Source organism: Solanum tuberosum, unplaced genomic scaffold (assembly GCF_000226075.1).
Source record: "Solanum tuberosum cultivar DM 1-3 516 R44 unplaced genomic scaffold, SolTub_3.0 scf00062, whole genome shotgun sequence".
Taxonomy (NCBI): Eukaryota; Viridiplantae; Streptophyta; class Magnoliopsida; order Solanales; family Solanaceae; genus Solanum; species Solanum tuberosum.
The window spans coordinates 1,660,282-1,673,235 of NW_006238987.1; the positions used below are offsets into that span (position 1 = coordinate 1,660,282).

General features: G+C 30.0%; 2 protein-coding genes across 2 annotated transcripts; both read left to right on the forward strand.

Annotated features, from left to right (window-relative positions):
• Positions 1-1,670: 1,670 nt before the first annotated feature.
• Positions 1,671-2,714, forward strand: LOC107060148 (dnaJ homolog subfamily C member 21-like). Its single transcript, XM_015307648.1, has 3 exons — positions 1,671-1,827; positions 2,039-2,140; positions 2,233-2,714. The coding sequence occupies exons 1-3, from the start codon at positions 1,671-1,673 to the stop codon at positions 2,712-2,714; spliced, it is 741 nt and encodes a 246-aa protein (XP_015163134.1).
• Positions 2,715-10,365: 7,651 nt separating this feature from the next.
• Positions 10,366-12,864, forward strand: LOC102591761 (dnaJ homolog subfamily C member 21-like). The gene is made up of 3 exons (XM_006345065.1): positions 10,366-12,167; positions 12,391-12,449; positions 12,539-12,864. The coding sequence occupies exons 1-3, from the start codon at positions 10,431-10,433 to the stop codon at positions 12,594-12,596; spliced, it is 1,854 nt and encodes a 617-aa protein (XP_006345127.1). The 5' UTR covers positions 10,366-10,430; the 3' UTR covers positions 12,597-12,864.
• The last annotated feature ends 90 nt before the right edge of the window (positions 12,865-12,954 follow it).

Consider the following 12,954-nt stretch of genomic DNA (forward strand, 5'->3'; position numbering starts at 1 on the left):
AGTGTGGAGCTACGGAGGGGATTGACAGATCGTAGATCGATCTACGGTCCGTCAATACCTTCCGTAGCTCCACACTTAGAATCTTCAAAAATCAGGTACTGGCACCCTCGCAGTATCAATCTACGGATCAACAGTACAGTCCGTAGATCAATCTACAGACCGTAAATAGCCACCGTGGTTCCACCTTGGTCAAATTTCCCTGATTTGTCTTCCATACCTTGCCTGCTGATTTAAGGTCATCACCTATGGACCGTAAATGGATCTACGGTCCGTAGATCACATCCGTGAATGCCCTTTTTCTGTATTTCTTTCAGTTGTCTCTATACTTCCGCGCCTGAACATCTTTCCTGCAAAATATGATCAATACACATAAAAACCAATATAAAAAGGCCCTAGACACACAACTTGTAGTGAAATGTATTAGAAATACCGTAAACTCACGGTATATCACCTTTGCTTTTGTACAACAAAATCATTGTACTCCATCTTCACTTTTTTGAAATTCCAACAATCTAAAAAAAAAAAAAACTCAGTTAGTCACTTCAAAACTACTTTGCGTGTGTTCTTCAAAATTCCATCGAAATATCAAATAGTTTGATCCCTCTTCTCTTCGACTTCTTTGAAATTGCATCCTTAAGTTTCATTCACATTGTGTACCTACCCTAGTCAAAAATTGCATGAATCTCAGATTGCTCTAACTCTTTCATCTCAATATTCATGTGTCTCTCCCCATTTAAGAGCTTGTGAAAGCATGTTCATCATCTTTGTCTTATGTGTTTATTTTTTTTTCGTCACGAATGCATTTATTGAATTTACGTCACAAATTCTTATTTCTCGCCTCAACGAGCATATACAACTTTTTTCCGTCAAAACCCTTTTTTACTTAATTCTTTACTTTTTTTGTATTATTTGTATAGATTTATATTTAGGTATTTAGTTTCAGTATAATGTTTATGTATATCAATCGAAAATTGTTCATCCCATACCCCTTTACTATTTTTATTTTGTTTTCCAACCTACAATACATTTTATTTTCGTGAAATATTTGATTTGAAGCAAAACTTTATACTATAAAGAATGTTTTCAAATAATTTATGTTGAATTCTTTTCGAATAACGTTTTCAAATAATTTTATTGAACTTTTTTATCCAGATTCCAAACTTTTCAAAATTTTATGTTGCAAAATAGAGTATAAAATAGAATAACCGAGTTATATTATTTTAATTCGTATATACTATTCATACTAAGTACTCGACGATAGGCATAGGATTAAATAAGGTATTGTTTGGTATTCGGTATCGAATAGTCATTTATTAAATTAGCTATTCTATTTTTTAAAATATAAAATAATTAATTTCAATATTTTAGTATATTTCAAGTAGGAGATAAATTAAATCAAGAGTTTAACCAAAGTTATTTAGGAGTTGGTATTTGATATTTGTTTGATTCATATGGTAATAATTTATATTGGAATAAATTTCTTAATTGTGATTCTAATCGAATTTGGTTTTGTAATAAATTTCTTAATCCTAATCCTAATCAAATTTGATTTTGTAGTGTTATAAAAACGATTGCTCCATCAATTTTTTTTTCTTATAGTGAAAATTTAAGTGTCATCGAATAAAAACTCTGGCCTCTTATTTGATTTTTCGTTTATAAACTATACAACCATGTTTTGGTCATGGCTGTTGGAGTCTGTTCTAGTACCATTGCCCTTTGCAGCCAAACTGCCCCTAACCGACCAACCTAAACCTACTGCTCTTTCTTTCCTGGGGATAACGGCATTGTCGTCGGAGAAAAGATGCTTCTATGTCCTCGGCGTGAACTGTGACTGACTGACTGTACCGCCGACGAGATCAGGTCGGCTTACAGGAAGCTCGCCCTGGAACGCCTTACGATGTTCTCTCAGACGCGCAGCGCGCTTGGTACGATTCGTAACGCTCTGCCTATCAGATATTCTTCTCCAATTCCGATCCGAAGAATTCGTCTAATTACTCTGGTTCCGTCCCCGATCTGTCCTCCTTCTTTTCAAATTCAGTGTATTCTGGATATTACGATAAAAGGAAAGGATTCTACAAGGTGTATGGTGATCTCTTCGAGAAAATCTACCAACATGAGTTGAATTTGGCTAGGAAGTTAGGTACAAATTTGCCAGAAGATCTGAAGCTCCTATTATGGGAAAATATGCAGAGTCCTAAGCTCAGGTTACAGCATTCTATAACTATTGGTTAGGATTCGCTACTGTGAACGATTTTTGTCAGGAAGATGAGTACAAATTGACTTTGGCATCGGACAGAAATTCCAGACGGATGATGGAGGATGTGAACAAGAAGCTGAGGAAAAAGGCGAAAAGGGATTACAATGTGACTGTTAGAGGATTAGCGGAGTTTGTTAAAAGGAGAGATAAGAGAGTGATTGAGATGCAGATTAAGAGGAATGAGGAACTGGAGAAGAAAAATGAAGCGGGACGCAAGAGAATGGAGGAGTTGGAAAGAGAGAAGGCTGACAGAGTGAGAAATTACGTAGAGCCTGAGTGGTTGAGAGTAGAGGAATTACAAGATGGAGAAATTGAGGAGGAGCAAGAGGAGAAGGGAGAAGAGAAGGAATTGTACTGTGTGGTGTGTGGGAAGAAGTTCAAGAGTGAGAAACAATGGATAAATCACGAGCAGTCCAAGAAGCATAAGGAAAATGAGAAGATGGCAGCTTTGAGATGACGAAGATGATGATTGGCGGAGCAAGTTGCCTGCATGTGGAATCCGACTGAATCATGAGATTATAATTTTTTTTTTTGTTTTGACTATTTTATTTGGTAATACAGTCATGAATCAAACTCACTTTCGAATTTTTAGCAATTTGTTACTCTCTGTCTCAATTTATATGGCATATTTTAGATTGAGATTCAAAAAAAATTATTTTTAATTGTAAATTTTTCAGATATCTTTTAAATGTTTTGAATTATCAATTATTGTGACTTATAGTATTTTTTACATAGTTTATAAATATATAAATTTCATTTTAAAAAAATTAAAGATTTCATGCGCAAATTTTCGATCAAACTTAAATTGTTTGACTTCCAAAAAATGAAAAAATATCACATAAATTGAGACAAATAGAGTAATTTTTGGCCTTACATAAAAATGATGTTTTTTATTTGAAATATCTTATGATATTTTGTGACAATAAAACTATGTTTGTTCAGATTAAGATATCATTAATTTTTTTAAAAAAATTAATTAATAATAAATAATGTCATAAGAAAGGAATATATGAAGTGCTGATTGATATATGATATGTTTGGAATTTTTTTGTCTTTAAAGTTATACATGTAAGATATTTGAAAGTTTATCTTCTAGATATATAACTCGGTGTTAGTGCCGGCAAAATGAGCTCATATTTTGGCAACCCACTCATATTTTAATGGATTGGGTGAGTGATTTTTTACATGGGTAAAATATGGGTTGATATCCATATTCAAGTCATAAAAATATGGGTAAAGTATGGATTAGTCAAATGGGTTAAACTTTTAACTTTTATTCATTATAAATTTATGATATCACTGAAAATATTGTAATTTCTTTTGCTTTTTATGTTCTTCTATAGAACTAATTACTTTTCACTATAATTGAAAAGGTGAAGTTTTTGACCCTCCAAAATATAAATTTTAAATGTACATTTCTTTTGTTACTTATAATTATATTTATTTATTTATTTAATTTTATATTGGATAATAAATAATAGTGTAAAATAACAAATCATGCATTAGTATTGACATTGTTTAAAGTGCATTAAGCATGTTTTAGTCCTAAAATGCAAATATTCATTTACTTTGAAATTAAAAATAATTTTCCCCTTGTTATTACATAATTTTATTTTATATTGAAAAGTTATAAGATTATTATTTTTTTTACTTTTATGAAACAATAAAACTAAATGAAGCATTTTCAACATTTTTCATCTAAAAAAAGTCTAAAATATTTTCTCCATGTTGACTTCTTAAGTGGAGTACTATTTACTCATGAAAATATGGGTAAAATATGGATAAACTAGTATTTTACCCATATCAAATATGGACGGGTTGAATTATTATCCATTATATGTTGACCCATTTTCAACCCGTCCAAATTTGATCCAACCCACCCATTTGCCACCACTACTCGGTGTGCTGATTTTTCACTTCCACCTTTACTTTCATGTGTCACTTTATTAAATTTGTATTTCAAGCACTTTATTTAGTCTAAGCTTAATCTCACATTTTTTTGAAAAAAAATAATTTGGGTATGTTTTCGAACTTCCAATCTATGAACATTAATTTCATTGTGTGTTTCGTCAATCAATACTATATCACATGCTAATTATATAAACTACAACGCCTTTCTCTTGAATGTGTTGTGTCGTTTCGTCTATTACAATGACAAATAAAGACGGACTAAGGGTTAATCTTTGGTGTAATTTTATCATATTCGAAAAGTATTTTGAATCACCCTAATTATTTTTATCTGAGCCTTAGCTCTATAGTACATGCCATTAATAGCTTTACTATAAGCCACAAGTACATCTCTAAACTCCAAACATTTCCATGAAACCTCTTTAGAAACTTCATGTTGTTAAAACTAAAGTATATAAGAAATGTCATTTTACAAAAATAAATAAATAAATAAAATAATGCCAGACGTATTAAATATATTAAGTGTTAATTGATATTTGATTTGTTTTGAAAAAAATTACCTTAGATTATAGAGTCAACATACTTGAAACTTTTTCTTTTTGGTATAGACATAAGTACATCTCTAGATTTCAAATGTTTTCCTGAAACCTCTTTAGAAATTCTATCATATTCCCTTTTGAGGCCATGAACATTATGTATAATTAGTCTTTTTGTATCTCTATTATGCTCCAACTTTCTTCTTACAAGATGAATGACTTTTGTAGTTGATTGCCCCTAACATATATCCTAATTGATTCTTGAACATAGAACACCCCTCCTCATCCTTATTTGGACTATTCTTATCAAACTTTTGCAATCTGTCTTAGTAGTTTAATTCCTTTTGTAGTTGTGGTAATTTTGAATGGTACCTTTGTTTTGTGCAATAAAATCATTGTAGTCCATTTCCATTCCAACAATTTTACAAAAAAACAATAAACTCACTTTTAAACTACTCTGATCGCTCTTCTCTTCATCTTCCTTTAAATTGCCTCATTAACTTTCACTCCCACTATGCACCTACCATAGCCAAAATTTCACGACTCTCATATTGCTATACTCTTCCATCACAATATTCATATCTCTCTCCTCATTCAAGAGCTTGTGAAAATATTTTCGTCATCTTTATCTTATGTGTGTCTATTTTATCAATATTTCTTCTTCACGTCTTAAATGCACTTTACTTAATTCACTTGACAGATTTTTATTGCTCTCGCCTTAATTAGCTAACCCTATTCAACTTTTTTTCCCACCTATACCCTTTTTTACTTAATTCTTTACCTCTTAGTATTAGTTGTACATGCTTTATGTTTAAGTAATTAATTGTAGTATAGCTTACTAATTGAAAATCATTCATAACGTACCCCTTCATTATTTATATCATGTTTTCCACCTAGACATTACATTTTATTTTCTTGGAATATTTTATTTGAAGCATAATTTCATATAAAGGATGTTTTCAAATTATTTATGTTTGAATTCTTTTCAAAGAACGTTTTCAAATAATTTTGTTAAATTTTTTAATCTAGATTCCAATCTTTTCAAAATTGTTGCAAAAATAAAGTAAAAAATAGAATAACCGAGGAGTTATATTATTTTACAAGTATATACTACTTATAATTGGTACTCGACAATAGGCATATGATTAAATAAGGTATTGTTTGGTATTCCGGATCGAATAGTCTTTCGTGAAATTAGCTATTCTATTTTATTTTATATAAAATAATTAGTTTCAATATTTTAGTATATTTCAAGTAGGAAATAAATTAAATCAAGAGTTTAACCAAAGTTACTGGGATAAGGGTCTGAAAAATACCTCAACTTTGGTCAGATTTGCTGTTGCAATACTAAACTTTCATGAGGACCTATTACCTCCCTAGACTATTTAATACCGTATTTTAAACATATATATTTACCCACGTGGACATAAAAAATAATGCAAAATTATAAATAGTAATGTGTCCACGTGGGCACATATATACCTTTAAAATATACTATTAAATAGTTCATGGGGTAAAAAATGCGGTATTAAATAGTCTAGGAAGGTAATAGATCCTTATGAAAGTTTAGTATCGCAACAACAAATCCGACCAAAGTTGGGGTATTTTTCAGACCCTTATCCCAAATTAAAACAAAGAAGACAGTAATTATACAGTGCCAAAGTGGAAAATGTATGTAGTTGTTTTCTCTTTTTCTTTTTCCTTTAAACGTCCATTCTTACACATGGAGGATGTCAGTCACTACAAAATAAATTAAAATTAGTTACGAACTTAATAGTTAATTCATCATTAAATTATTTTCAACTAACATAAACTATTTGATAATTCATCACTAATTAGAATTAACCAAAAATTGTAATATATTTAATTATAAAATTTATCCTTAATTAATTCATTTTTTAAAACAACCTATAGATAAGCCAGAAAGCAAAGTGCCCCTTACAATTATATAGGCATAATACATAAACATGACCCTTAACTTGACGTCAGCTGGCAACTATGACCTTTAACTTTGGGTGTGCACAAGTAGTCACTTAAACTTGTATTTAGGAGTTGGTATTTGATATTTGTTTGATTCATATTACTATATATTAGAAGAGCCTAGGATTTACTACCATTGTTCCAATTAAATCATTACAAATGTCCAATACTTACTATATAAAATATACAAGTGGGCCCCACCATTTAATTGACTCTCTAAATTCTATTGGTACCACATAAAATGGATTATATGATAAACATATATTGTTTGAAATTGACGAAAAAGAAACTATAAATTACAATAATTAACAAAATAAATCTCTCGACTCCAACAAATCTATCAATTAATGCCACATAAATTGGGACATGGCAAATAACATATATTATTAAAAAATTAGGTTCAAAATGTACTATAAAATACAATAATTAACAACTTAATATATTAAAGAGACATATAAAAAATGGTTAATATTTGAAATTCTGCATGTGCCACATAAATTAGAACAAATAGAGTAATAAATATTACTTTCAAAATTATGTTAAAAAAAAGTACTACAAATCACAATAGCTAACAATTTAAAATATTTTTAAAATCATATAAAAATTTCAATAACTTCTCAAATTCCATAATATGACATAAATTTTAAAAAAAAGTGTTATAAATCATAATAAATAGTACAATATTTCAACTACTTTAAAAGCATTATAAATTGTAATAAATAATACAACAATTTAAATTACTTATTACTTAAAATTTAACGACTTAAAAATATTTTTTTAAATGTATTAAAATTTTGGTTAATTGTCAAAACTTTACATGTGCCACATAAATTGGGACATGGAGAGTCACACATATTTTTAAAAAAAAACTCCACTCCAAATAATCTATCAATTAACAACATATATTGTTTGAAATTGACGAAAAAGAAACAATAAATTACAATAATTAATAAAAAAATACTCCACTCCAAATAATCTATCAATTAACAACATATATTGTTTGAAATTGACGAAAAAGAAACTATAAATTACAATAATTAACAAAATAAATCTCTCGACTCCAACAAATCTATCAATTAATGCCACATAAATTGGGACATGGAAAAAAACATATAGTATTAAAATATTAGGTTCAAAATGTACTAAAAAATACAATAATTAACAACTTAATATATTAAAGAGACATATAAAAAAGGGTTAATATTTGAAATTCTGCATCTGCCACATAAATTAGAACAAAGAGAGTAATAAATAATATTTTCAAAATTATGTTTAAAAAAAGTACTACAAATCACAATAGCTAACAATTTAAAATATTTTTAAAATCATATAAAAATTTCAATAACTTCTCAAATTCCATAATATAACACTTAAATACTACATATTATATATTAATTACTATACTATAAATGACTTAAATACTCCATATTATCTATTACAATAATTAACAATTATTTGACACTATAAATTCTATCAATACCATATAAATTAGGATAAAAAATCTAACATATAATATTTAAATATATTTAAAAATAATATAAGTAATACTATACATTACAATAATTAACAGCTTAATTATTTAAAACTTATATAAAAAATTTAATTGACTCTCTAAATTCTATTGGTACCACATAAAATGGATTATATGATAAACATATATTGTTTGAAATTGACGAAAAAGAAACAATAAATTACAATAATTAATAAAAAAAATAGTCGACGAAATTGACGAAAAACAAATTATAAATTACAATAATTAACAAAATAAATCTCTCGACTCCAACAAATCTATCAATTAATGCCACATAAATTGGGACATGGCAAATAACATATATTATTAAAAAATTAGGTTCAAAATGTACTATAAAATACAATAATTAACAACTTAATATATTAAAGAGACATATAAAAAAGGGTTAATATTTGAAATTCTGCATCTGCCACATAAATTAGAACAAACAGAGTAATAAATATTATTTTCAAAATTATGTTAAAAAAAAGTACTACAAATCACAATAGCTAACAATTTAAAATATTTTTAAAATCATATAAAAATTTCAATAACTTCTCAAATTCCATAATATAACACTTAAATACTACATATTATATATTAATTACTATACTATAAATGACTTAAATACTCCATATTATCTATTACAATAATTAACAATTATTTGACACTTTAAATTCTATCAATGCCATATAAATTAGGATAAAAAACCTAACATATAATATTTAAATATATTTAAAAATAATATAAGTAATACTATACATTACAATAATTAACAGCTTAATTATTTAAAACTTATATAAAAAATTTAATTAACTCTCTAAATTCTATTGGTACCACATAAAATGGATTATATGATAAACATATATTGTTTGAAATTGACGAAAAAGAAACTATAAATTACAATAATTAACAAAATAAATCTCTCGACTCCAACAAATCTATCAATTAATGCCACATAAATTGGGACATGGCAAATAACATATATTATTAAAAAATTAGGTTCAAAATGTACTATAAAATACAATAATTAACAACTTAATATATTAAAGAGACATATAAAAAAGGGTTAATATTTGAAATTCTGCATCTGCCACATAAATTAGAACAAACAGAGTAATAAATATTATTTTCAAAATTATGTTAAAAAAAGTACTACAAATCACAATAGCTAACAATTTAAAATATTTTTAAAATCATATAAAAATTTCAATAACTTCTCAAATTCCATAATATAACACTTAAATACTACATATTATATATTAATTACTATACTATAAATGACTTAAATACTCCATATTATCTATTACAATAATTAACAATTATTTGACACTTTAAATTCTATCAATGCCATATAAATTAGGATAAAAAACCTAACATATAATATTTAAATATATTTAAAAATAATATAAGTAATACTATACATTACAATAATTAACAGCTTAATTATTTAAAACTTATATAAAAAATTTAATTAACTCTCTAAATTCTATTGGTACCACATAAAATGGATTATATGATAAACATATATTGTTTGAAATTGACGAAAAAGAAACTATAAATTACAATCCCCGTGCTGACACGGGGTCCTATATCTAGTTTAGTAATAAATTTCCTAATCCTGATTCTAATCGAATTTGGTTTTGTAATAAATTTTTAAATTATAATCTTAATCGAATTTGATTTTGTAATTTTATGAATATGATTGCTCCAATAAGAGTCATTGAACAAAAACTCATGCCTCTCAATTGAACTTCTTTTTGCTACATTACTCATTAATGGATTTTTTCGCTTTCCTAATATGTACTCCCTGTTCCTAATTACTTGTTAATTTTTCCCTAATTATTTATCCATTTTGATAAATCAAGAAAAGATAAAAAAATTTACCTATTATACCCTCAATTAATTATTTTGAAAAAGGTAGAACTTTTTGAAAATCTTAACTTTTTAATTAATATACTTCATAATTAATACGGATAAAATGGTAAAGTCACTATGTCAATAATTATTTTCTTAATAGATGTATCAATTCAAAAGTGGACAAATAATTAGGGACAGATGGAGTATTTACCATGTTTTGGAGCCTGCTCTAAACACGGCACCATTACCCTTTCCAGCCAAACAGCCCCTAAGTGACTAACCTCCTATTTTTCCCATCGAAAAACCCTAAAAATCCCCTAGCTTCAGGCGCTTAACCAAGCAAGAGGAAAGAAACCTAATACTTTCTTTTCCGGCGATTATGGAGTCGTCGTCGGAGAAAAGGTGCCTATACGAGGTCCTCGGCGTGAGCCGAGACTGCACCGCCGATGAGATCAGGTCCGCTTACAGAAAGCTCGCGCTGCAACGCCACCCTGACAAGCTGGTTCGATCCGGCGTGCCGGAATCCGAAGCAACAGCTGCATTCCAGGAGCTTGTGAATGCCTACGAAGTTTTGTCGGACGCACGGGAGCGCGCTTGGTACGATTCACACCGTTCTCAGATACTCTTCTCTAATTCCGGTCCAGGGAATTCGTCTAACTCTGGTTCTGTCCCCGACCTGTTCTCCTTCTTTTCAAATTCAGTGTATTCTGGATATTCAGATAAAGGGAAGGGATTTTACAAGGTGTATGGTGATCTCTTCGAGAAAATCTACCAACACGATTTAAATTTCGCGAGGAAGTTAGGTACAGATTTGCCAAAAGAAGCTCCTCTCATGGGAAATTTGGAGAGTCCTTATGCTCAAGTGACTGCATTCTATAGCTATTGGTTAGGATTCGTTACTGTGATGGACTTTTGTTGGGCAGATCAGTATGACGTGATGGCAGGACCTAATAGAAAGTCCAGGCGGGTGATGGAGGATGAGAACAAGAAACTGAGGAAAAAGGCGCGAAGGGAATACAATGAGACTGTTAGAGGATTAGCAGAGTTTGTGAAAAAGAGAGATAAGAGAGTGATTGACATGCAGATGAAGAGGAACGAGGAAATGGAGAAGAAAAAGGAAGAGGAACGCAAGAGAAGGAAGGAGCTGGAGAGAGACAAGGCTGAGAGAGCAAGAAATTACGTAGAGCCTGAGTGGACGAAAGCAGAGGAGTTAGAAGATGATGGAATTGAGGAGGAATCGGATGAGGATGAGAAAAAGAAGGCAGATGAGAATGAATTGTACTGTGTGGTGTGTTCGAAGAAGTTCAAGAGCGAGAAACAGTGGAAAAATCACGAGCAGTCCAAGAAGCATAAGGAGAAGGTGGCAGCTTTGAGAGAAGCTTTTGATGAGGAAGATGATGAATACGATGAGGTGGTGGAGGATGGGGAAAGTGAGGAACAAAATGTAGCTGATGCTGATAGAACAACTGATTTTTCTGCTGATGATGGTGTGGATGAGTTAGCAGAGCATTTAGAAGGTAGTACACGAATTCAAGAAGATGAGCTCCAGGATGATGAGGTTCAGAGCAGCGATGAAGATGAGACCACTAATTATCAAAGTGCCAGTGATTTAAAGGGGGTGGCTGATGAACTTGGATTAGATGATGATGAAGCTAGTATACTTGAAGCTATGATATCTGGCCGTAAAAGTAGGAAAAATGCAGGTTCAGGTGGGAGTAGGCAAACTTCAGCAAAGAATGAAACCAGTAATGATGAAATGGACTTCATGGAATATAATAATCTTAGGAGTACTAGGAGAAATAGGGGTGGCAGGAAACAAAGAAACAGGAGACCACAAGAAGAAAAAGAAGCAGGAGGAGGAGATATAGGATCTCATGTGACTGAAGTTGATACTGGCGTCGAGGTAAATAATGCAAAAAATGATAGCTCAGCTTGCCAGGGGCTGTCATCCCAGTCTTCAGCAGAAACTGCAAATGATCACAAAGGAGATGATGTTTCAGGAAACAGTGAAAAAGTTCCAAGTCAAGATACAAACAAGAAAACTACCACAAAGAAAGACAAAAACAACAAATCAAAAGATACAACCAAAGATGCAACCAAAGGAAGGAAACAAAAGGTACTCAAATAAGATAATCCTGACTAGTTTGATGTCAATCTCTTATTCCTATCCACACTCTTCGATAATTTTTGAGAATTTACAACTCCATTTCCACAGTTATCTACTCCTCCTGTTTCAAGTGAATTTTTTAAGAACCTTATATTAGTCGTCTTGTGATGTGATTGTGTATGAAACCAAGCTTTGGAATTATGTGTTATAACACAGTTTCATTTGGATTCAGGGAAAATCGAAATCTTCTAGCAATTTGTGTGATACATGTGGGGAGGAATTCGATTCAAGGTGCAGGCTCAGTCATGAATCTTTGTTTTGATTAATGAGTTTATATTTCCTCTTCTTTTCCATATCTAATAATCTGGTTCTCCCCACAGGAATCAATTACACAAGCATCTAGGATCAACAGGGCATGCTAAACTAAAATCGCGGTGATATTGTTCAAGCGGATTGCTGGATGGTTGGGGTGGATTATTTGTTCCTCATTCTTTATGGTTTATAGATCATTTTGTACTATTTAGCATCATCATTTTATACCATATTCAAATGAGTTGAAAAAACCAAAGAATTTTGTATCTTGACAGTAGATTACACTTAATTGATGGGTCTAAATACCTGGGCTCAAAATTTTACCTTTTTCCTTCGATTCAACTGTATGCTCAAAATTCTTGATTTGAACCAATAGACAAGAATTCATATTCAACAGGATCATTTACGTTATGGTTAAATTGAGGCCTTTAGTGGTCTGTTTTCATTTAGAAACTATTCAGCTCTGATGATTTGAATAAAAAAG